The sequence below is a fragment of the Pimephales promelas genome, chromosome 2 (genome assembly GCF_988280905.1).
Source record: "Pimephales promelas chromosome 2, fPimPro1.hap1.1, whole genome shotgun sequence".
Classification (NCBI taxonomy): Eukaryota; Metazoa; Chordata; class Actinopteri; order Cypriniformes; family Leuciscidae; genus Pimephales; species Pimephales promelas.
The window spans coordinates 47,938,878-47,965,678 of record NC_142770.1 but is presented as its reverse complement, the minus strand read 5'-3'; the positions used below and the strand labels follow the sequence as shown (position 1 = coordinate 47,965,678).

Below are 26,801 nucleotides of genomic sequence, written 5' to 3'. Positions count from 1 at the left end.
ATAGGCTACGAAGCCAACACCTATTACTGAAGATCATGTGATTTATAGGAAAATATGTTATGCTTTTACCTGCCGGACACAATAAAGTTCAAAACTGCATGCAGCCACAAAAGCTGCAGCCACAAACTGCCCGTTCTCGATTTCCAAGAAATCACATGACCTTCAGTAATAGGTGTTGGCTTCGTAGCCTATAAAAGCCCTTTCTGAGCTTGTTCTTTGTTCTCATAATCAGTTGAAGGACAGACTGTTTTACACAGATGATATTGTAAGTAGATCATTTTACTGAGTTCTCACTAAGTTTTCATTAATTTTCTTCATTTAGAGCTGCTTTTAATGCATAAAATCTGTTGCAAACTGTAAGTTTTTCATGACAAATAGTGCTCATTTAAATGATTGCTTAGCCTTCAGTTCTCTAGACAAGCCTGAAGAAACTAAATAAACTTTTTAAAGTTTGTCTTTTGGTCAGAATTTCAACACTTAATATAGCCGGAAATTTTTAGTTTAATCTGATTAACGAAATATTATGATAGCTTCAAGGGGTCCGTGTACGTTGCGTTGTTTTTTCAATAAATATTGAAAGTAGAAAACGGTGCATTTATTCGTTTGTCTTTTCCTTTTTTCTTTCCTTTTTAAACGAAAATATGGCTTGATTTTATGTTTATAGGTCTGTAGAAAATTATGTAAGCTTGTTTCCGCCACTGAATTAAAAAAAAAACGATAATTATGATTGAATTACAATTGAGTTTAGATCTCAAAATTCAGACTTTATCAGAATTGCTGGATATAAACTCGCAATTGACAAGGTTATAGCAATGGATGACTTATTCTGTTGCACGGAACTGCGGAAGAACTGAAAGCGGCACGGGTTGAACTTTGGTTAAACAATCAGCGGATAAGGGGGCATTTCATGCCCACCCACATGTGGAAATCGAATATTCAAAGCGTTTATCCATTTTATACCCCTGAACCTTAATCATAAAATCAAGCCTAAAAATCCAGACTACTTTCGATATTAAATCGAAAAACGAATGAACACTGACCTTTCCAGATGTGACATGTTAACATTTAATTTTAATGTAGGCTATATTATATTCTAATATTTAATCAAAGCATGGTACAAAATTCAACCAGTTTAGGGCAAAGCGAAGAATATCCAATGACCCCCCTTCTGAACGTCTGATTAAAGGATAAATTACATGGCATAATATTTTATGTACAATGAATGTATAGCCGTTTGTAGCATATTATGCTGGCATTAAATCTACCTAATGATGTGTGATGCATTCTTTATACTTAAAAAAAACTGCAAGATATTTGCATATTTTATATTTTTATTAGTGGGTAAGTTGTAATATTAATTTGAAAATAATTGTCCTTTTGTTTTCCTAACATTGTCTTCATATCTAAATACATATTTATTTGTAAAATAAATGTCTTGCATATAAGGTTAACTGGACTGCAAGAGTAAATTTCCCTGCTCATGGTCACCATCAAAAGGCATGGAGCACATGAAGACCTTTGTTTCGTTTTATTAGCATTGCACTGTACTCAAATTTCTAAGTCATCAGTCATGTGCATGTAACAGCACGAATTATCGGCAATATTATATTTGTAAGTTATTTAATTTACTATGTATGTTATTTAATCTATTATGTTGAATATCAAAGCTTTTTAATAGCTATTGGTTAATGAGGGATTTTTGGACACATCAATGATGAGTAAATTTTTTATTTTTTTATTTTTAAGTAAAAAGATTAAATTAGACCCTTGGGTTGAGATGGGATTGGCACAGAATGCCCCAGGTAGAATGTCATTGCTAGTGTTATTTTTTACATTTAATAATTGCAATTAGTTAAGTGAAAATGTTACATTTACATTCATAGTGTTGCTATTATGACATATCTTCAATTTTAATATGGGCAAATAAATATGTAAATATTCATATTTATATAGGCTAAGTCAAAGAATATTTTTACTTTTCAAATGAATATCTTGGGTTTATGCTTTGTCTGACACAGATTATTCCCTTATTCAACTAAATTGTCAAAATTCAATTTTAAATAGACTTTTAATCAATTAATATTAATAAGAATTATATCAAAAGTAATTTCTACTACAGAAGTTTAGAACTCAAAAATGCTTTGCAGAAATTTGCCTTATTTACCTATAGCCTTTATTTAAGATGACTCAATTTCATATATATATATATATATATATATACAGTATATATACAGTATATATACATACCGTCCTTTACAGTTGGAATCCATTTGCCGCTTTTTCCATTAGCACCTCAATGCAGTGCATGAGATCAACGGGGATGGGTCGGACCAAGAGCGATTAGGGGTGGGTTTAGGGATCAGGGGGCGGAGTTGGGTAGGTTTAGGTGTATTTAAGGTGGAAGGAGTTGGATCTGGATCCGACTCCTCCCCGTGGATTTCATGTTCTGCAGTGAGAACCATCTCGCTTTTTTTCAAAGAGATATAGTCGTTTTATCAAACAGGCAGGGTTCAGTCAACAGCGAACAGGGGTGTGTCAGGCAGATGAGAGACAGGCAGTAGATCAGGGGCCGTATTCAAAGAATTTTATACCACTAGGAGTAGGCCTACTCCTAAAATCGCACTAAAATATTTTAGCTAGGAGTTTTCTCTTAAAAGTTATTCACAACGCCTTTCAGACCTAGGCTTAGTAAGGAAAAATGACCACTCTTAAACTATTTTGTGTATGTGTGTGTGTGTGTTTTTTTTTATACAATATATAACACACACATACAGAGGATCACGTAGTATTATTAGGGCCCGAGCACTAACAGTGCGAGGACCCTATTGAAACTGTTAGGATTATTTTTAGGGCCCGAGCACTAACAGTGCGAGGACCCTATTGAAACTGTTAGGATTATTATTATTAGGGCCCGAGCACTAACAGTGCGAGGACCCTATTGAAACTGTTAGGGTTATTTTTTTTTTTTTCTTTTTTCTGCAAAGTAAGTGCCATTTTCGGGGCCGCAACATGCTCAAAAACTCACCAAATTTGGCACGCATGTCAGGACTGGTGAAAAATTTCGTATTTTGTGGGTTTCGCGGATGGGCGGGGCAAAATGGCTCGCTAGCGCCACCTAGAAAATTGGAAAAAATTAGCCCCTCGTCCACGTTCAACCTACATGCACAAAATTTGGTGGGGACGTGTATCATATCAAGACGCACAAAAAAGCCTCAATAACCCATACCCTAAACTCGACAGGAGGTCTGCCATTTTGAATTTGGCGGCCATTTTTGGACGATTTACAGACTCCGTACTTTAACGAACTCCTCCTAGGGATTTAGTCGGATCGACTTAAAATTTCTGCTGTGCCTTCTAAAGGCATTGACGATGTAAAGTTGTGCTATCTGCGCATTTTCGTCGATGGGCGTGTCCGTGGTGTCGAAGATTCGCCATGAAACAGGAAGTTGTAGTAACTTGGCTGTAAATGCCCAGATCTGCACGAAATTTTACACATTTGACAAGAGTCCCGCCCTGAACAAATCTACATGCCGACATTCACCCACAGTCATAGCGCCACCTGCTGGCAACAGGAAGTGTCCTTTAACGAAGCAGCCCCCGCCGTTTGTTGGACCGACATGTACGAAATTTCTGTGGTACATCTAACATGTCCAGACACACAAAAAAGTCTCTTGGAGCAATGCCCTAAACTCAACAGGAAGTCGGCCATTTCTAATTTTACCGCCATTTTTCGATGATTTACTCATTACGTACTTTAACTAACTCCTCTTAGGGATTTAGTCAGATCGATTTCAAATTTCTGCTGTGCCTTTTAAAGGCATTGACGATGTAAAGTTGTGCTATCTGTGCGTTTTCGTCGATGGGCGTGTCCGTGGCATCGATGATTCGCCATGAAACAGGAAGTTGTAGTAACTTGGCTGTAAATGCCCAGATCTGCACGAAATTTTACACATTTGACAAGAGACCCGCCCTGAACAAATCTACATGACGACATTCACCCACAGTCATAGTGCCACCTGCTGGCAACAGGAAGTGACTTTTAACGTAGCAGCCCCCACCGCACGTTTGACCGACATGTACGAAATTTCTGTGGTACATCTACCATGTCCAGACGCACAAAAAGTCTCTTGGAGCGATGCCCTAAAGTCAACAGGAAGTCGGCCATTTCTAATTTTACCGCCATTTTTGGATGATTTACTCATTACGTACTTTAACTAATTCCTCCTAGGGACTTAGTCGGATCGACTTCAAATTTCTGCTGTGGCTTCCAAAGGCATTGATGATGTAAAGTTGTGCTGTCTGCGTGTTTTCGTTGATGGGCGTGTCTGTGGCGTCGATGATTCGCCATGAAAGAGGAAGTTGTAGTAATTTGGCTGTAAATGCCCAGATCTGCACCAAATTTTACACATTTGACAAGAGTCCCGCCCTGAACAAATCTACATGCCGACATTCACCCTAAGTCATAGCGCCACCTGCTGGCAACAGGAAGTGACCTTTAATGAAGCAGCGAACCAAATTCACAGCCGCAACGACTGAGCCGCAGAATATGCAACGCAGCCGCCTCACACCCCAACGCGCTACAGGTGCGAGGGCCCGCCCATCGCTGCTTGCAGCTTTAATTATTTTTTTTTTTTCTTTTTTCTGCAAAGTAAGTGCCATTTTCGGGGCCGCAACATGCTCAAAAACTCACCAAATTTGGCACGCATGTCAGGACTGGTGAAAAATTTCGTATTTTGTGGGTTTCACAGATGGGCGGGGCAAAATGGCACGCTAGCGCCACCTAGAAAATTGGAAAAAATTAGCCCCTCGTCCACGTTCAACCTACATGCACGAAATTTGGTGGGGACGTGTATCATATCAAGACGCACAAAAAAGCCTCAAGAACCCGTACCCTAAACTCGACAGGAGGTCCGCCATTTTGAATTTGGCGCCCATTTTTGGACGATTTACAGACTCTGTACTTTAACGAACTCCTCCTAGGGATTTAGTCGGATCGACTTAAAATTTCTGCTGTGCCTTCTAAAGGCATTGACGATGTAAAGTTGTGCTATCTGCGCGTTCGATGGGCGTGTCCGTGGCGTCGAAGATTCGCCATGAAACAGGAAGTTGTAGTAACTTGGCTGTAAATGCCCAGATCTGCACGAAATTTTACACATTTGACAAGAGTCACGCCCTGAAAAAATCTACATGCCGACATTCACCCAATTCACCCACAGTCATAGCGCCACCTGCTGGCAACAGGAAGTGACCTTTAACGAAGCAGCCCCCGCCGCTTGTTTGACCGACATGTACGAAATTTCTGTGGTACATCTACCATGACCAGACGCACAAAAAAGCCTCAAGAACCCATAACCTAAACTCGACAGGAAGTCCGCCATTTTGAATTCGGCGACCGATTTGGGACGATTTACACACTCCGTACTTTAACGAACTCCTCCTAGGGATTTAGTCGGATCAACTTCAAATTTCTGCTGTACCTTCTAAAGGCATTGACGATGTAAAGTTGTGCTATCTGCGCGTTTTCGTCGATGGGCGTGTCCGTGGCGTCGATGATTCGCCATGAAACAGGAAGTTGTAGTAACTTGGCTGTAAATGCCCAGATCTGCACGAAATTTGACACATTTTACAAGAGTCCCGCCCTGAACAAATCTACATGCCGACATTCACACACAGTCATAGCGCCACCTGCTGGCAACAGGAAGTGACATTTAACGAAGCAGCCCCCGCCGCTTGTTTGACCGACATGTACGAAATTTCTGTGGTACATCTACCATGACCATACGTACAAAAAAGCCTCAAGAACCCATACCCTAAACTCGACAGGAAGTCAGCCATTTCTAATTTTACCGCCATTTTTGGATGATTTACTCATTACGTACTTTAACTAACTCCTCCTAGGGCTTTAGTCGGATCGCCTTCAAATTTCTGCTGTGCCTTCTAAAGGCATTGACGATGAAAAGTTGTGCTAGCTGCGCGTTTTCGTCGATGGGCGTGTCCGTGGCGTCGATGATTCGCCATGAAACAGGAAGTTGTAGTAACTTGGCTGTAAATGCCCAGATCTGCACGAAATTTAACACATTTGACAAGAGTCCCGCCCTGATCAAATCTACATGCCGACATTCACCCACAGTCATAGCGCCACCTGCTGGCAACAGGAAGTGGCCTTTAACGAAGCAGTGTGGCAAATGCACAGCCGCACTGGCTGAGCTGCAGAAAATGAAACGCGGCCGCCTCAGACCCCGACGTGCTACAGGTGCGAGGGCCCGCCCATCGCTGCTTGCAGCTTTAATTTTTTTTTTATTTTTTTTTATTTTATTTTTTTTTCTGCAAAGTAAGTGCCATTTTCGGGGCCGCAACATGCTCAAAAACTCACCAAATTTGGCACGCATGTCAGGACTGGTGAAAAATTTCGTATTTTGTGGGTTTCGCGGATGGGCGGGGCAAAATGGCACGCTAGCGCCACCTAGAAAATTGGAAAAAATTAGCCCCTCGTCCACGTTCAACCTACATGCACGAAATTTGGTGGGGACGTGTATCATATCAAGACGCACAAAAAAGCCTCAAGAACCCATACCCTAAATTCGACAGGAGGTCCGCCATTTTGAATTTGGCGGCCATTTTTGGACGATTTACAGACTCCGTACTTTAACAAACTCCTCCTAGGGATTTAGTCGGATCGACATCACATTTCTGCTGTGCCTTCTAAAGGCATTGACGATGTAAAGTTGTGCTATCTGTGCGTTTTCGTCCATGGGCGTGTCCGTGGCGTCGATGATTCGCCATGAAACAGGAAGTTGTTGTAACTTGGCTGTAAATGCCCAGATCTGCACGAAATTTTACATATTTGACAAGAGTCCCGTCCTGAACAAATCTACATGCCGACATTCACCCACAGTCATAGCGCCACCTAGTGGCAACAGGAAGTGACCTTTAACGAAGCAGCCCCCGCCGCATGTTTGACCGACATGTACGAAATTTTTGTGGTACAAATAACATATCCAGACGCACAGAAAAGTCTCTTGGAGCGATGCCCTAAACTCAACAGGAAATCGGCCATTTCTAATTTTACCGCCATTTTTGGATGATTTACTCATTACGTACTTTAACTAACTCCTCCTAGGGATTTAGTCGGATCGACTTATAATTCTTGCAGTGCCTTCTAAAGGCATTAATGATGTAAAATTGTGCTATTTACGCATTTTCGTCGATGGGCGTGTCCGTGGCGTTGATGATTCGCTATGAAACAGGAAGTTGTATTAACTTGGATGTAAATGCCCAGATCTGAATGAAATTTAACACATTTGACAAGAGTCCCGCCCCGAACAAATCTACATGCCGACATTCACCAACAGTTATAGCGCCACCTGCTGGCAACAGGAAGTGACCTTTAATGAAGCGTAGCAAATTCACAGCCGCACCGGCTGAGCTCCAGAATATGCAACGCGGCCGCCTCACACCCCGACGCGCTACAGGTGCGAGGGCCCGCCCATCGCTGCTTGCAGCTTTAATTTTTCTTTTTTCTTTTTTCTGCAAAGTAAGCGCCATTTTCGGGGCCGCAACATGCTCAAAAACTCACCAAATTTGGCATGCATGTCAGGACTGGTGAAAAATTTCGTATTTTGTGGGTTTCGCGGATGGGCGTGTCAAAATGGCACGCTAGCGCCACCTAGAAAATTGGAAAAAATTAGCCCCTCGTCCACGTTCAACCTACATGCACGAAATTTGGTGGGGACATGTATCATATCAAGACGCACAAAAATGCCTCAAGAACCCTTACCCTAAACTCGACAGGAAGTCCGCCATTTTGAATTTGGCGACCAAATTGGGATGATTTACACACTCCGTACTTTAGCGAACTCCTCCTAGGGATTTAGTCGGATCGACTTCAAATTTCTGCTGTACCTTCTAAAGGCATTGACGATGTAAAGTTGTGCTCTCTGCGCGTTTTCGTCGATGGGCGTGTCCGTGGCGTCGATGATTCGCCATGAAACAGGAAGTTGTAGTAACTTGGCTGTAAATGCTCAGATCTGCACGAAATTTTACACATTTGACAAGAGTCCCGCCCTGAACAAATCTACATGCCGACTTTCAACCACAGTCATAGCACCACCTGCTGGCAACAGGAAGTGAACTTTAACGAAGCAGCCCCCGCCGCATGTTTGACCGACAGGCACAAAATTTCTGTGGTACATCTACCATGTCCAGACGCACAGAAAAGCCTCTTGGAGCAATGCCCTAAACTCAACAGGAAGTCGGCCATTTATAATTTTACCGCCATTTTTGGATGATTTACTCATTACGTACTTTAACTAACTCCTCCTAGGGATTTAGTCGGATCCACTTCAAATTTCTGCTGTGCCTTCTAAAGGCATTGACGATGTAAAGTTGTGCTATCTGCGCGTTTTCGTCGATGGGCGTGTCCGTGGCGTCGATGTTTCGCCATGAAACAGGAAGTTGTAGTAAGTTGGCTATAAATGCCCAGATTTGCAGGAAATTTTACACATTTGACAAGAGTCCTGCCCTGAACAAATCTAAATGCCGACATTCACCCACAGTCATAGCGCCACCTGCTGGCAACAGGAAGTGACCTTTAACGAAGCAGCCCCCGCCACTTGTTTGACCGACATGTACGAAATTTCTGTGGTACATCTACCATGACCAGACGTACAAAAAAGCCTCAAGAACCCATACCCTAAACTCGACAGGAAGTCCGCCATTTTGAATTTGGCGCCCATTTTGGGATGATTTACACACTCCGTACTTTAACGAACTCCTCCTAGGGATTTAGTCGGATCGACTTCAAATTTCTGCTGTGCCTTCTAAAGGCATTGACGATGTAAAGTTGTGCTCTCTGCGCGTTTTCATCGATGGGCATGTCCGTGGCGTCGATGATTCGCCATGAAACAGGAAGTTGTAGTAACTTGGCTGTAAATGCCCAGATCTGAATGAAATTTGACACATTTGACAAAAGTCCCGCCCTGAACAAATCTACATGCCCGCATTCACCCTAAGTCATAGCGCCACCTGCTGGCAACAGAAAGTGACCTTTAACGAAGCAGCGAACCAAATTCACAGCCACACCGGCTGAGCCGCAGAATATGCAACGCGGCCGCCTCACACCCCAACGCGCTACAGGTGCGAGGGCCCGCCCATCGCTGCTTGCAGCTTTAATTTTTTTTTCTTTTTTCTGCAAAGTAAGTGCCATTTTCAGGGCCGCAACATGCTCAAAAACTCACCAAATTTGGCACGCATGTCAGGACTGGTGAAAAATTTCGTATTGTGGGTTTCGCGGATGGGCGGGGCAAAATGGCTCGCTAGCGCCACCTAGAAAATTGGAAAAAATTAGCCCCTCGTCCACGTTCAACCTACATGCACGAAATTTGGTGGGGACGTGTATCATATCAAGACGCACAAAAAAGCCTCAAGAACCCTTACCCTAAACTCGACAGGAGGTCCGCCATTTTGAATTTGGCGGCCATTTTTGGAAGATTTACACACTACGTACTTTAACGAACTCCTCCTAGGGATTTAGTCAGATCGACTTCAAATTTCTGCTGTGCCTTCTAAAGGCATTGATGATGTAAAGTTGTGCTATCTGCGCGTTTTCGTCGATGGGCGTGTCCGTGGCGTCGAAGATTCGCCATAAAACAGGAAGTTGCAGTAACTTGGCTGTAAATGCTCAGATCTGCACGAAATTTTACACATTTGACAAGAGTCCCGCCCTGAACAAATCTACATGCCGATATTCACTCACAGTCATAGCGCCATCTGCTGGCAACAGGAAGTGACCTTTAATGAAGCAGCCCCCGCAGCTTGTTTGACCGACATGTACGAAATTTCTATGGTGCATCTACCATGACCAGACGCAGAAATAAGCCTCAAGAACCCATACCCTAAACTCGACAGGAAGTCCGCCATTTTGAATTTGGCGACCGATTTTGGAAGATTTACACACTCCGTACTTTATCAAACTCCTCCTAGGGATTTAGTCGGATCAACTTCAAATTTCTGCTGTACCTTCTAAAGGCATTGACGATGTAAAGTTGTGCTATCTGCGCGTTTTCGTCGATGGGTGTGTCCGTGGCGTCCATGATTCGCCATGAAACAGGAAGTTGTAGTAACTTGGCTGTAAATGCCCAGATCTGCACGAAATTTAACAGGTTTGACAAGAGTCCCGCCCTGAACAAATCTACATGCCAACATTCACCCACAGTCATAGCGCCACCTCCTGGCAACAGGAAGTGACCTTTAACGTAGCAGCATAGCAAATGCACATCCGCACTGGCTGAGCTGCAGAAAATGCAACACGGCCGCCTCAGACCCCGACGTGCTACAAGTGCGAGGGCCCGCCCATCGCTGCTTGCAGCTTTAATTTTTTTTTATTTTATTTTTATTTTTTTTCTGCAAAGTAAGTGCCATTTTCGGGGCCGCAACATGCTCAAAAACTCACCAAATTTGGCACGCATGTCAGGACTGGTGAAAAATTTCGTATTTTGTGGGTTTCGCGGATGGGCGGGGCAAAATGGCACGCTAGCGCCACCTAGAAAATTGGAAAAAATTAGCCCCTCGTCCACGTTCAACCTACATGCACGAAATTTGGTGGGGACGTGTATCATATCAAGACGCACAAAAAAGCCTCAAGAACCCTTACCCTAAACTCGACAGGAGGTCCGCCATTTTGAATTTGGCGGCCATTTTTGGATGATTTACAGACTCCGTACTTTAACGAACTCCTCCTAGGGATTTAGTCGGATCGACTTCAAATTTCTGCTGTGCCTTCTAAAGGCATTGACGATGTAAAGTTGTGCTATCTGCGCGTTTTCGTCGATGGGCGTGTCCGTGGCGTCGAAGATTCGCCATGAAACAGGAAGTTGTAGTAACTTGGCTGTAAATGCCCAGATCTGCACGAAATTTTACACATTTGACAAGAGTCACGCCCTGAACAAATCTACATGCCGACATTCACCCACAGTCATAGCGCCACCTGCTGGCAACAGGAAGTGACCTTTAACGAAGCAGCCCCCGCCGCTTGTTTGACCGACATGTACGAAATTTCTGTGGTACATCTACCATGACCAGACGCACAAAAAAGCCTCAAGAACCCATACCCTAAACTCGACAGGAAGTCCGCCATTTTGAATTCGGCGACCGATTTGGGACGATTTACACACTCCGTACTTTAACGAACTCCTCCTAGGGATTTAGTCGGATCAACTTCAAATTTCTGCTGTACCTTCTAAAGGCATTGACGATGTAAAGTTGTGCTATCTGCGCGTTTTCGTCGATGGGCGTGTCCGTGGCGTCGATGATTCGCCATGAAACAGGAAGTTGTAGTAACTTGGCTGTAAATGCCCAGATCTACACGAAATTTTACACATTTGACAAGAGTCCCGCCCTGAACAAATCTACATGCCGACATTCACCCACATTCATAGCGCCACCTAGTGGCAACAGGAAGTGACCTTTAACGAAGCAGCCCCTGCCGCATGTTTGACCGACATGTACGAAATTTCTGTGGTACATCTACCATGTCCAGACGCACAGAAAAGTCTCTTGGAGTGATGCCCTAAACTCAACAGGAAGTAGGCCATTTCTAATTTTACCGCCATTTTAGGATGATTTACTCATTACGTACTTTAACTATCTCCTCCTAGGGAATTGGTCGCATCGACTTCACATTTCTGCTGTGCCTTCTAAAGGCATTGACGATGTAAAGTTGTGCTATCTGCGCGTTTTCGTCCATAAGCATGTCCGTGGCGTCGATGATTCGCCATGAAACAGGAAGTTGTAGTAACTTGGCTGTAAATGCCCAGATCTGAACCAAATTGTACACATTTGACAAGAGTCCCGCCCTGAACAAATCTACATGCCGACATTCACCCACAATCATAGCGCCACCGGCTGGCAACAGGAAGTGACCTTTAATTAAGCAGCGTAGCAAATTCACAGCCGCACCGGCTGAGCTGCAAAATATGCAACGCGGCCGCCTCACACCCCGACGCGCTACAGGTGCGAGGGCCCGCCCATCGCTGCTTGCAGCTTTAATTTCCATATATAATTATTATTAAGTTAATCACCAAATTTTTCTCCACACTCTTATTTTTGTATAACAAAAAAATATATATATATCTTTACCAGATAGACGGTGCATTTAAATATCAGGGCCCGTATTCATAAAAATTCTAAAAATCCTCTCAGAAAACTCTTAATTTAGCTTAAAAACTTTGAGTCTTAGCTTAAGAGTGATTCGGGACCAATCTGAGAGCAACTCTGAGTAAGGAAAAGACAGAAACTCTCATCTTAGTGGGTCTGCAACACATTTCTTCTCCCTCTTCATCTTTCTACCATCTCTCCTCTGCTAAAGAAACTCTTAAGCCTCAAGTCCTCATCCGTACTCCTAAAAATGTTGACCTTAAGACCTCTTTTAAGGGTTAAGATGCTTTCTGAATTACTTTTTTCTTTACTAGGATTTTTTCTTTAATTGTAAGAGTAAACGTCCACATTTCTAAGAATTTTTTTTTTTTTTTGAATTTTGACACTAGGAGCTACTCTGCACTAAGATTCTTTATGAATACGGGCCCAGATATTCAACATCAATCCAAAACAATTGGGTAAATACACATTCAAAGAATAAATGTTTTATTGATTCTTCTTCTGTGTTACAAAAGATGCATGTTGTCTCCATATCTCTAAAAATGTTAAGACTACTTGTCTCACTGGATAAATCAAATTAATAATCTTATATGTAATTTCTTTAACTTTATTAGTAAGACACTATTTACTGGGTAAACTCCAGTCCAGACCTCTTTCCATTCAATTGGATTATACAATGAGTTCCAAAAAGGTTTACATTTAGGCAATAATGTAGTCCTACATAATTCTCAAATATACAGTAAATGTTATTGCATTTTTTATCTATAATTTTATTAAAGGGATAGTTCACTTTGAACAGATACTGTATGTGATATGTGTTTGATATGTTTTATATATATATAAGCCGGTGTATATATATAAAGAGGGTTATTCTGCACGACGTGCAAAAACTTAACCCCCGCTTTGACTGTCGAAGAGAAGTGTGCTGAAGAGCTTTTTGTTAAGTTTAAGTCAGTAAAAAATGTGTTAATGTACATTGAACCTCTGTGCTGAATATTGTTTACGATTTCATATGACTGTTTACTAAAGGAAAAAGGGGACTCTTATTATGAAGTTCCCGGAAGTGTGGGGGTTGTTGTTTTTGAGCGTACACCGCGGTGGTGTTACAGGCAATGTGATCGAATAAACGGAGGATTGATTCTAAAGTGTATTTTTTTTGAGTAACATTTGCATCAGTGAGGGCTCTGCAAAATATATATATATATATATATATAACAAACACACACACACATCTATCTATCTATCTATCTATCTATCTATCTATCTATCAATTACAGGAACGTCTGTCTGTCTGTCTGTCTGTCCGTGTGTGTGTGTCTGTCTGTTAATCGCATATCTCTTGAACTCTTAGTCCGATGGATCTCCAACTTCACAAGTGTCTATGGGCACGAGTAAGTGCAGTGCCGAGTTTGAAGTTCTTTGGATTAGAAATGCAAAAGATATCGCTAAAAGAAGCACACATTGGCTTTTGCCATTCTAGCCGCTGGCCACTCCCCCTCTCACACTGCAAACTGACTGAGCACTGCGCTAGCCTGACTATGTCAGACTTCCTACTTCCGCTAATTTCATTTCGCTCCTGTAGTCAGTCTGAGATAGCGGCCTATTTTTCAGTTTTCCACCGGCCTGAAAACAGCCGGCCAGTCAACGAACAGAGGGCGGGCTGAGAGCCGTGACGTAGCCGCTAAGCGCCGAGGAGTACATTGTAGGTTAGAGAAATCGAAAACCGAATACCGAAACAACCGCAGAAATGGGAAACAAGACATGGGATGCAATTCGCTCTGTTATGGAGAACATTCCGGGGTTTTTCAAACTGAAGCAAAAGTCGTTTACAGCCACTCCAGTATTTCGCTCGCATCATCAGTGTTTACAGCTAGGACTGGCGCGTGCAGACGTTTTTAATTTTTGCAAATCATTATAACAAGGACAAATATTAACACTTCAAGCTTAGGCATTTAGGCTACCCATTTTTTTCCGGCTAATTGTAGTAATGACGGATCAGACCTGTTTGGCCATAACTATATGCATAACTATAAGGACATAACTTACCCCCATTCAACGTCAGTTCTCTGTCTTTTACGGCCATGACAATAACGCCGGTTTCCTCGGCTGTGAACGCTCCTGGGCGCGCTCTTATTATCATAATAATAATCCACCATATTTCGTTTCGACATCCTGCTGCATTAGTCCCAGATATGTGATTCATGAACAATCTGTTCATTGTGTATGTCACATGACAAATGAACGTAAGACTCGGAAGCAAGGTAAAGTGATTTATGTTCCCTGTAAATCATTTTTTACTGCATTATGATTTCTTAATTCAGAATATGATCAACATTGCGTAGGTGGATATGATCGGGGAATTTGGCTGTTAAAACATTAAACCACTTAAATAAACAAAATGACTCGAATGACTCTGAAAATCAGTAAAATGAACTTCCTATTCATGACTCGTGAGGCGGCCGCAACTCAGTAATATAAATAACCTAGTTTGTGAATTGTTCATTCCCGGTTGGCACACATTTTGCAGCCCTTACAAAAGCGCCGCTCCCTGTTTACAGTGGAAGCTCGATCATAGATTTGAGTTCGATGCATAATGTCTCGATGCGGCCTTGTCGGCGCATAACATACGTCATAAATAAACTTATCTGATTGGCTTACGGGTAACCAATGATTTTAAACTTCAGAGAAGCGCCCCCTTGCGAGAGAGAAAACACTTCTCTATTATGCCATTCCAGACTCTGTCTACGAAGCAAAGTGAAGTAGCAGAGTCTGGTATTACCAGGCTAGCACTGCGCAGGACCACAGACAGAAGGATGAAGAAAGCAGATTTCCTCCCTCAATCGTCGAGCTTATTCATTTGAGCACTCAAACACACCAAACCAAGTTAACAATTGCTAAAAACACACGGGCATTATTAGCGCAGGACCACAGACAGAGGGATGAAGAAAGCAGATTTCCTCCCTGAATCGTCACGCTTATTCATTTGAGCACTAACACACCAAACCAAGTTAACAATTGCTAAAAACACACGGCCATTATTTTGCACGGGCATTTTGCACTATCTATCTATAAATTGCAGGAATTCTATCTATAAATTACAGGAACGTCTCTGTGTGTGTGTGTGTGTGTGTGTGTGTGTGTGTGTGTGTGTGTGTGTGTGTTTGTGTTAGTCTGATGGATTTCACACTTGACGGGTGTCTTGCTACGGGTGCAGTGCCGAGTTTGACGTTGTTTAGATTAGCTACAAACAAATAAAAATGTCACTGAACTTTTGCTGTGTATTTCTAACAATGAGCACTCAAACACACCAAACCAACAATTACTAAAAAAACACACAAAAACTGATTTTGCACGGGCACTTTGCACAAGTATATATAAAGACAGAGAATATTACTTGCTTTACCTGATTAGAATGCTACCTTGAAAAACAAAATTAATTAAATCTCACCCAACAGAGAAATCCCCCTGCCCACTCCCCACACAGGATTGTCCTCAAACAGAGCACTAATCTGTTTATTTTATTATTTTATACAGAAAAAAAAAATATTTGTAATTCAGATGAGAATGAGGTTAGTGTTTTACAATATTAAGGAAAGCAAATATATTGAAATATAGCACATGGATTTTAAATTCATTCAGCTTCAATTACCAATTTGTAGTTTACCAATTTATCTTAGTTTTATTTAAAGCAAACTATACATTTAAAAGATTAGGGTTATATGCATATTTTGTCATTAAAAAAAATACAAAATTGTTATGCAAAAAGATAAGGACATGCAGGAAAAATCTACAGTCAGCCACACACACACACACACACACACACACACAAACACAGACACCAGCAACCCCCCCCCCCCCACACACACACACACACACACAGACACCGATACAGACAAGATACATATCCAAAGTACAATATCTGACTTTCTTTTGGTCTGAGCTGCTTACTGTTAATTAGAAAGTTGATCGGCTTGACGAGAACAATATACGTGGCAAGTTTTGTAAATGTAGGTAAAACGAGCAAAGTTATAACACATTTTATGTGTCCTTTTTTAGTCATAAAATTCATTTCCTCACCACGGCCAAACCGTTGGAGATATCAAAAATCCGTCCGGAATTGAGCATCATCAATGTCTTGACTTCATGCACACCGAGTTTGGTGGTGATTGGTAAACACATGCGTTGTAATTTGATGTATTTCTCCTAGGAGATTTATTCAAACAACCCATAATTCCTAACTTCCATTTGAACTGTCGTAAAACTTAGAGCACGAAAGTTGTTTGGCCTGATGTGATCTATAAGTGTACAGAGTTTCATATTATTACATGCAAGTGTGTTTGACTCTTTTGAAGAGTCTCAAAAGCATCCTAAAAGAATGGTAAAGTTTGATGCATTGCCACGGCAACAGTTTCAAAGATATCAAGAATCCATTCACACGTCTTCATCTGCCGTGTATTTACATTATACAGATGAAGACTGAAGCAAATCGGGTAAAAATAAGAGGGTGATTTCAAAGCATTTTGAAAGTGACACACTTCCTGCTGCCAGTTGGTGGCGCTATAACTTTGACTCACAATAGTCACATCCATGTGATCGGCCTCTTAAAACGAAAACACTGCTGAAGTTTCACCAAGATCAATTAATGTATGAAGAAGTTATGACACACTTCCTGTTTCACGTTTCTCGCCATAATTTCATTTCCTCGCCACGGCCAAACCGTTCGAGATATCAAAAATCCCGACACAAGCTTTCATCCTCAATGTCTTAACTTCACGCTGACCGTTTTGTGTTTTACAAAGAACCCTAAATAGCCGACTTCCTGTTGGGCTGGGGTAAAAAGTAAAAGTATTAAGTATATATGAAACGATGAGTTCTACGTGTGTACCGAGTTTCATATTATTACATGCAAGCGTGTTTGACTTATGGACCAAATTTTCAGACCCCGTTCAAGGGGGCGCTGTCGATCCCCCCTGCCAAGCCCGGGTACCATCTTCAGCCCGGCCCTGATGGCCGCGGGTTCTGACCTGTGTGCAAAGTTTCAAAAGTTTTTGAGCACGTTAAGGGCCCCAAAAGTGCCTGAATAATCGTAAGAAAAATAATAATAATAGAAAAGAAGAATAACCTCAAGGAAAACAATAGGGCCTTCGCCCTTTCAGGGCTTAGGCCCTAATTAAAGTTTGATGCGTTGCTATGGCAACATTATCTTAGATATTAAATAATGCTTTCACAGGTCTTCATCTGGCGTGTGTTTACATTATACGGATGAAGTTTGAAGCAAATCGAGTAAAAGTAAGAGTGTGATTTCAAAGCATTTTTAAAGTGAAACACTTCCTGGTGCCAGTTGGTGGCGCTATATGTTTGACTCACAATAGTCACATCCATGTGATTGGCCTCTTACAACGAACACACTGCTTAAGTTTCATCAAGATCAGTTAATGTATGCAAAAGTTATAACACACTTCCTGTTTCATGTTTCTCGCCATAATTTTGTTTCCTCGCCACGGCCAAACCGTTCGAGATATCAAAAATACCCTCGCAAAATTTCATCCTCAATGTCTTGACTTCACGCTGACTGAGTTTCGTCGAATTTGGATCAGAGGGAACGAGGGTTACATCCGTTGCAATCCAATTGAGGATGGTGGTCTAATGCACTTGACTTTAATACTGCGAATTCCGTATTTAAGAATAAGTAGATAAAGAACTACTTGAACTCTAAAGGAAACATTTGGAATACATTTGGAAGATGGGGGGTTTCAATTTTTTTTTAGGTGTATTTTTGACGTAAATAAGGTTCCGATAAAGCTTTCTTCTTTTCATAAACAGGTTTTTTTTTTATTATGGATGCTCATTTATAAGCCTAACTTTTCTCCACACACATCTTTGATTTGGAACAATAAATACATTACCTTTAAAAATAAGTCTTTATTTTATAGAAACTGGTACAAGAATGATATTATTTTGGTCAGACAGTTATTTAAGAGTAATGGACATCATTTTAATTACTGTGAATTCCTGAACTATTATAAGATCCCTGTAACTGCTAAAGAGTTTGCAGTAGTATTTGGTGCCATTCCTAGTGGCCTTATTCAATTTTTTGTATGTATCTTCTGAATCTATCTCCACATATACTACCAATAAATATATTATTAATAAAATTATAGACAAAAAATGTGATAACTTTTATATTAGAGAATTATGTAGGACTACATTATTGCCTAAATGTAAACCTTTTTGAAACTCATTGTATAATCCAATTGAATGGAAAGATGCCCGTATTCATAAAGATTCTAAGAATCCTTTCAGAAAACACTTAATTAAGCTTAAAAACTTTTACGTAGAAGTCTTAGCTTAAGAGAAATTCAGGACTGATCTGAGCGCAACTCTGAGTAAGGAAAAGATAAAAAAAAACTTTCATCTTAGTGAGGAGGCGGGGCTGACCCCGTTGCTATGTATGCCACAATCTTTTGAAGACTGTGATTGGTTGGTTGTCCAAGAAGGAAAAAAAGAGCAATTTTAAGTATAGAGTTTACTCACACATACATACACACACACACAGACAGACAGACAGACAGACACACAAACACATTATATTATGTATATATAAATCCCTTCTTTTTTTTTTACCATGCTGTTAATTTCCCATGGTATTTGATTGGCTTAGAACTATAAAAAATGTTCCACTCTTTCCAACACTGATTGATCTCTATTCAAGTGGTGGTTTGAATGTTGGTTTTAATATGACAAACAAGGAATAAAAGATTAGAAAGCCAAACTGGACAGAAGACCAGTGTTTACTGTTAGTCCAGTTAGTGCATGAACACTAGGCCATCATTAAAGAAAAAAACGGAGCAAGAAGCAGACGTGGGAGCTTATAGCGCACATTATTAACGGTTCACGCCCCTGCTTGTGCGCATCAGGGAAGCCTGGTATATTCATAAATGCTGTTTTTTTGAGCCTGCACGGTGGGACATAATAAGGTGGGATATAAAAACTGTGACATAATAAGAGGGTCTGAAAGTGCTGTAATTGTTTGTAGGATCATTGCTGACAGAAGGTTGTGACAGACCCAAATCATCACTGCGGCTTTATTGCATTTTGCCATTTGCCAAATATCTTAATGTAGTGATTACTTTCATTTCTGCCGGTATGGCACTGCGCTGTGTCAGAGATATTTACTTGTCTCTAATAAGATCAGTCACAAACATGATCCCTGCACGATCTCATACCGTCTTAGTAACTCACTGTAATCTATTGCAACACATTTCTTCTCCCTCTCCGTCTCTCTGCCATTTTCTCCTCTGCTAAAGAAACTCTTAAGCCTCTTAGAAGTCCTCATCCGTACTCCTAACAATTGACCTTAAGACCTCTTTTAAGGGTTAAAATTCTTTCTGAATTACTTTTTTCTTTATTAGGATTTTTTCTTTAATTTTAAGAGTAAACGAAGGAAAGAATTTTCTTAGAATTTTGTCACTAGGAGCTACTTTTTGCATTAAGATTCTTTATGAATACAGGCCCTGGAGTTTACCCAGTAAATACTATCTTACTAATAAAGTTAAAGAAATTACATAAGTTATTATATAAGATAATTCATTTGATTTATCCAGTGAGACAAGTAGTCTCAAGATTTTTTAGAGATATGGAGACAACATGCATCTTTTGTAACACGGAAGAAGAATCAATAAAACATTTATTCTTTGAATGTGTATTTACCCAATTGTTTTGGATTGATGTTGAATATCTGGGCCCGTATTCATAAAGAATCTTAGTGCAGAGTAGCCCCTAGTGTCAAAATTCTAAGAAAATTCTCAGAAATGTGGACGTTTACTCTTACAATTAAAGAAAAAATCATAGTAAAGAAAAAAGTAATTCAGAAAGCATCTTAACCCTTTAAAGAGGTCTTAAGGTCAAAATTGTTAGGAGTACGGATGAGGACTTTTAAGAGGCTTAAGAGTTTCTTTAGCAGAGGAGAAAATGGAAGAACGATGAAGAGAGAGAATAAATGTGTTGCAGACAATGGATGACAGTGAGTTAATAAGACACTATAGATGAGATCATGCAGGGATCATGTTTGTGACTGATCTTATTAGAGACAGGCTAATATCTCAGACACAGCGCAGGAATGCCATATTGCCAGAAATGAAAGTTATCTTAAGATATTTGGCAAATGGGAAAATGCAATAAAGCAACAGTGATTTGGGTCTGTCACAACCTTCTGTAAGCAGTGATCACACAAACAATTACAGCACTTTCAGAACCTCTTCTTGTGTCGCAGAAGAGGCCACTGGACATTCCCATCTTGCAGGCTCAAAAAACTGCAGTGATGAATATAACAGCTTCCCTGGTGCGCACAAGCAGGGGAATGAACCGTTAATAATTTGTGCTACAGGCTCCCACATCCACTTCTTGCCCCGTGCTGTGACACCCTGACCGAATTTTCCTTTAATGATGCCTAGTGTTCATTCACTAACTGGGCTAACAGTAAACACGGTTCTTCTGTCCAGTCGGGCTTTCTCGCCTTTCTCGTTTTTTATTCGATGTTTGCTATATTAAAACCAACATTCAAACCATCAGTTAAATAGACAGCAATCAGTTTTGGAAAGAGTGGAACAATTTTTTAAACATTCTAAGCCAATCAAATACCTTAGGAAATTAACAGCATGGTAAAAAAAAAAAAAGTATGTATATATATACATAAATATAATGTGCTTGTGTGCGAGTAAACTCTATCCACCTTTTTCTGCCTTCCCGTGATTCATAGCAGATTCAACTGACGTGACGGTTTTCTACTTCCTGCTGTCTGTTTTTCACTAATTGTATCTTAATTGCAATTAATGTTTCATCAACCAATCGCCTGGTTTTAATAAATAAGAAGTATATAGTAAACAATAGATGATCATGACGGAGGCGAAAGCGCGCAAACTGGACTTTGGTCTCATGAATGAAACTCTGCGTAACGTTTTGGCTAACCTCACAGGCCTGAGAAATATATAGACTATGCATCTTTGAAAGCAGATGTAGACAGGAGTCAAAGGGCTAACCAGCCTAACCTTATAGTACTGTTATTCTGCAGCAGTCGGGGTGATAGAAACTGTCGGATATTTGCTGGATTAGGGAGATGGTGCAGTCATGCATCAGCTATCCTTTGGAAGTTATGAAGCAAAGAAAAAGATTCATTCACAGATTCATTTTGTTTTAATCTGTGATTTATTAAAAAATAACGTGATCAGATCACATTTGAGGAATGTTTTTTTTTTCAATTTAGTTTAGCGATGTGGGGATGACACAATCTAAAACACATGGCAAAAATGCATAGACCAGACTGGAACCGGAAGTTGACTACCGACATCGTCGTCATGGCGGCGCCCATTGTTTAGCGCAGAAAAGGGTGGATACTTAAAAGGCTCTTTTACCAACCAATCACAGTCTTCAAAAGATTGTGTCATAGCAACAGGGTCAACCCCACCTCCTCACTAAGATGAGAGTCTCTAGGGGTGCTTCTCATTTCTTATTTGTGCATCCTCGTTTCTTTTCCTCGCTTCCTTTCCTTGCGTCTCAGCTCCACCCCCTGTAGGATGCGAGGGAAGGAAGCGAGGAAAGGAAATGAGGATGGAGGAATCGAATAAAAGTTTTTTATATAGGCCTACTTTGGAATACTTGATCACGTGAGCGTCACTTCACTGTGTCATCAGCAGCGCTAAGAGGATCTGCCCTTATGTTGTTGAAGTTTGGTTATTTAATAAATTCATAATAAATAGCCTAATAATAAAGATCGGCTACACTGTTAAAATATGTGAGATATTGTGGTTTTGATAAACATGATAAACATGACACAATATAACATCGCGACTACATGAAAAGACTGTTTACTGTTATAAAAAAAACTGATTTGTGAGCTTTAGTGGAACTAAAAGTGTGAGAATAAGCACGAAACGCACGTGATCGTTGTCATGCGGTGAATCCGGCGAATCATGGAACAGCTGTGTCGTCATCAGAGCTTGTTCAGCCGCTCTTGAGAAACTGCGCTGGCTGAGTCCTCCGGCTACTCTCGAAACACTCTTGCGGTACTTTGATAGCATACGTCACAGTCACGTGGAGTCAGCGCTGCATTAAGTCGGACAAAATTTCTATGCGTGCACTGCTTCAAGTCAGCCACCGATCGGTCTGCGCAGAGCTGCATGAGGTCGAACAAGCCTTCTGTCTTTTCCTTACTCAGAGTTGCTCTCAGATCGGTCCCGAATCGCTCTTAAGCTAAGACTCCTACGTAAAAGTTTAAGCTAAATTAAGAGTTTTCTCTGAGGATTCTTAGAATCTTTATGAATAGAGTGCCGAAGTGATGACGTCACTTCGTAGGACAACTCGGAAGCAAGCGGCGCATGGGTTTCCTCAATCGAAAAGATATGAATTTTCCCTATAGACTTTTGGAAAATTAGAAAAAATAAGATCTGTGTTTAACAAAGAGTTGTGACCCTTACACGTTTTGTCTATCAAGATAATCTTTACAAGTTAATCCACAATTTATACATTTTGAAGCCTGTATAAAAAACTTTTGCAAAATAAAAAAAACACAAGCAGACACAATAAAGTTTAAAAAAACACAAGCAGGTTATAACTGTGGGTTTTATGTCATAGATCAAAACGTGAAAATATTTCGAGGCTTTGTTCACCACAGACCTTATTTCAGGCGAATTAGCAAAAACCCATTCAAAAATCCGGGAGTGCTAAAATGCTGACTCACTTCCGCATTTTGGCCTACAAAGTGACGTCGTAACTTCGGCACTCTATACAGGCCCAGGTGTCAGTAATCAGCACCAGGTGGTGACGGTGCCCTCTGGTGGTGATCAGAGGGAGCCACAGAGGCAGGATATGTGACAGTAACTGAAAGTGTGGGTCTACGATGTGGTGTTGGCTTGATTATAAAGACTTTGTTATTAATCATAAAGACCTTTATATATATAAAAAGGTACCCTTGCTTCACTAATACAATAAAAAAAATACACATTGAACATTATTCTGTTTTAACAAGCTGTGCAAAATAATGTTTTTTTTTATATAACTTTTCAGAGAGGAAAATGGCTACTTTAAGACAAGATTTATGCAAAAAGGAAAACATGATCTTAATCGAAGATGGAAATCCTGCTCGATATCGTCTGCAAACAAGTTCAGACAATTTGGTTCAATCTGAACCATATAGAAAAATAACATTTGGTGAGAGAGACACAAGCAAACCTTATAAAACAATTCTGATGGTGGGAGAAACAGGAACAGGAAAAACAACCCTGATCAACACGATGATCAACTACATGTTGGGTGTTCAGAGAGAAGACAAGGTTTGGTTTGAGATCACAGATGATCAGAGTGACCGAACATCAGTTCACAGTCAGACCTCCAGCATCACTGTTTATGGGTTTTATCTACAAGAGAGTCCAATCCATTTAACAATCATCGACACACCAGGATATGGAGGTACACGTGGAGTTGAGAATGACAAGAAAATTACCATGAGGTTGCTTACTTTAAGTGGATTTGATGACTTGGTTCGTGAAGTAGATGCAGTTTGTCTGGTGATTAATTCAACCCAAAATCAACTCTCTGGCAGACAAATATACATGTTTGATGCTGTTCAGTCTTTATTTGGAAGAGATATCGCTGAAAACATCATCTTGCTCTTCACACGTTCAACTGGAGCTCCTCCTAAAAATGCTCTGAAGGCTGTTAAAGAGGCTGAAATCAAGTGTGCAGTGAATGAACAGAATCAGCCAGTGTTTTTCCTGTTTGACAACTGTCAGTCAGAAGCTGCTGATGAAGAATATGAAATTTTACAAGAACAATCATGGAATCTCAGTTTTAGAGGAATGGGAGGATTGTTCAAGTTTCTTGAAAACATTAAACCGAAATCCTTGCTGATGACACAGCTTGTTTTTCAAAAATGGAAGCAGTTAGAAGAAAACATCTCCAATCTCCAATCAAAAGTTCTAATAATGGAACTAAAACAAAATGACCTGAAACAAACTCAGAAAGCTCTGAATCAGAACCAGAAATATGTCAAGAACAATAAGAACTTTGAGTATGAAGTTGAAGTGTCCTATCAAGAGAAGGTTGATATTGATCTCTCTGTAGCCAGTGTGGCGATGTGTTGCAGCGTCTGTGAGGAGAACTGTCATTATCCAGACTGCTGGTCTTACACCCCTCTCTCATGGTGCATCAAGATGAAAGATAATCACTGTACAGTGTGCACAAAGAAATGCCACTACACCAAACATGTCAAAGAAGCAAAAATATATGTAACAAAGACAAAGAAGGAGACGAGGACATATGAAGATTTAAAGAAGGAATATGATGGGAAGATTGGGGACAGTGTGTCTGTGGTCCAGACGCTGGAAGAAGAACTGCAGGAATTACAGATTGAGAAAGTAAAGCTGGTGATGGAAGCTTTTCAGTGTGTGGAAACTCTGCAGATGATCACACTCAACGCTGATTCACTGATCACACTTCTGCACACTGATTTTCTGATTGAAAAGATGAAGGAAATCAAAGAGCCTCAAAAAGCTGAATCACTGGAAAACATCAAGAAGAGAGCCAGAGAAGGAAAACTTTCCCAGGAGAAGGAAAACTATCCGAGGAGCACTATGATGCATAAATGACTAAAAAAATAAAGAAAATGGAGTGACAATAAATAGTGTTCATCCATGATATGCCTAAAAATAAAAATATACTAAAATGTATTTGAAATACATTTATTTTATGCTAAGTATACTACAAATACATTTACAAGTACATGTATGTACTTAATACCCTGCAATTGTAATTAGTATAGCCTACTAAATTGGTATACTTTAAGTCTGCTAAATTGGAACAACTAATTGTGTACTTAATGCACTTTAGTTATCTGTTATCTTAAAATAGTAAGGCTATCTTAAAGGTGGGGTATGTGATTTGCAAAACGGCCGGCCCCATTTGAAAAACATGGACGCGCAATCAAGCACGAGCGAAAACTCAGATGCATAAATACAATCGCTCACATCAGCTTCCTCCCCAAACAGGTTGTTTAGCTAGCTATACATATGGCTGGGCTATAACGTTAGAACAGCTACAATTCTCAAGCGCATATCGTCAGTAAATACAGTTCCCTGATTAGTAGTAAATGTTACTAGTCAATCGGCTTCTCACCTGTCAAGCAGAAAAAAAATGCCACGCATCTGTTGGTAGTAGAACGGGACACGTGCGCGAGGGGGTTGGAGGGAGGGGGGCATGGTAAGACCGTTTGATTGACGCATTTTCTGTCCAATGATATTAGATGGTTCTTGAAAATGATTGGCTGGAGTTTTTCGAGTCCTGCCCGTTCCACAGATGATTAAATTGCTTAATTTTCATTTCAGTGCTTCTAATTTACAGCCAGTAAGTGGGTTACGAATAGGATTTCAAGTGATTTTGAAAAAAATGGTTAAAAAAGAAAATCACATACCCCACCTTTAAATAGTGCTGAAGTTCAACTAAAGATAAACTTAAGTATATTTGATTGTGCTGAAGTGGAACTATTGCAAGTATACTTTAGGTACACTTTAAATATCTTGTATTTAAGATATTTAATCATATGTTATCGTTACTAATAATGTTATTAATATTAAGAAAAGTACTCCAAATAAAGTTTAATTATAATATTTATATCAGTCTCAGTTATATCAAGTCTCAAGCAATATGTCAGTAAATATATTCATGGGTTTGTAGTATAGGTAACATGAAATAAATGTAGGCCTATTTAAAACATATTTTGGTATAGTTGTTTCACTATAGGGCAGACTCTCCAATTATTTCCTCTGCATGTTTTCTCTCCATCACGCACCTAACTCAGAAACTCTTAAGGAAATCCAAAGTTACCAAAACTCATAAATACGAGTTGTGCTGATGTTCTTGTGCATTTGATCTAATCAGTATATTCTTTCTGAGATGACTTGAAAACACTGTAACTGCCTGCTAAACCTTAACACCCATTGGCCTGCCCAGCGTCTATCATTGGTTGAACCAGAAGTTGACATGTCAGACCGCTATGCTTGATCTATGTTTCAAACATGATCTATTTCAAACACGCCATAAAGACAATGCCATCCCATTCACCAACAATGCTGTGCTTTATCTGAACAACCAAACGCAATAGATTGCACACTAATGGTAATCTGTGTTTCGGATTTGGCACATTTGTCAGAAGGAAACTCATTGCAGCTAAAGACACAAGTCTCGCCATGTATTTCAATTCTGAGAATGATTAAATTATTTTAGATGATGCTATGTATTGTTTTTAGATGAGACTTTCTTTTTGTGCAAATCAAAGAAAATAGATAATTTGATTCTGCCAACAGGTGCTGTAATGGGAGAATTTCCAAACACAACTTTTGCCTACAGCGCAAATGTAACGAGCAATTTGCAATAAATTATATTAAATTTGCAATTAAATACTGAAGTAATTCTTTAGTGTTAAATCCTCTGTTGACCTGTTATTAAATGTCCAATACAATTGACTGTATTTGAGTTGGTGTTGCCACTGGTAAAACGAATGAGCTTGTGTCGCAGCAATCCGGGTTCAATCCCAGTCTGTAGTGGTTCCTACATTCATTGTACATAATCTGTTCTCATTGTCTCACTGATGTTCTCCA

At 40.3% G+C, this 26,801-nt stretch overlaps 1 protein-coding gene across 2 annotated transcripts; it reads left to right on the top strand.

Annotated features, from left to right (window-relative positions):
• The first annotated feature begins 156 nt into the window (after positions 1–156).
• Positions 157–26,601, top strand: LOC148997675 (uncharacterized). Of its 2 annotated transcripts, XM_089119052.1 has the most exons (3): positions 239–265; positions 12,543–12,611; positions 23,215–26,601. In XM_089119052.1, the coding sequence occupies exon 3, from the start codon at positions 23,223–23,225 to the stop codon at positions 24,792–24,794; it is 1,572 nt and encodes a 523-aa protein (XP_088975178.1). In that variant the 5' UTR covers positions 239–265; positions 12,543–12,611; positions 23,215–23,222; the 3' UTR covers positions 24,795–26,601. The 2 variants fall into 2 exon arrangements, with proteins under 2 accessions (XP_088975177.1, XP_088975178.1); XM_089119051.1 differs by lacking the exon at positions 12,543–12,611 and having other exon boundaries at positions 157–265.
• The last annotated feature ends 200 nt before the right edge of the window (positions 26,602–26,801 follow it).

What these genes read in the sequence shown, in the direction of transcription:
- LOC148997675 (XM_089119051.1), top strand. Translation starts at nt 23,223, where the DNA reads ATGGCTACTTTAAGACAAGATTTATGCAAAAAGGAAAACATGATCTTA.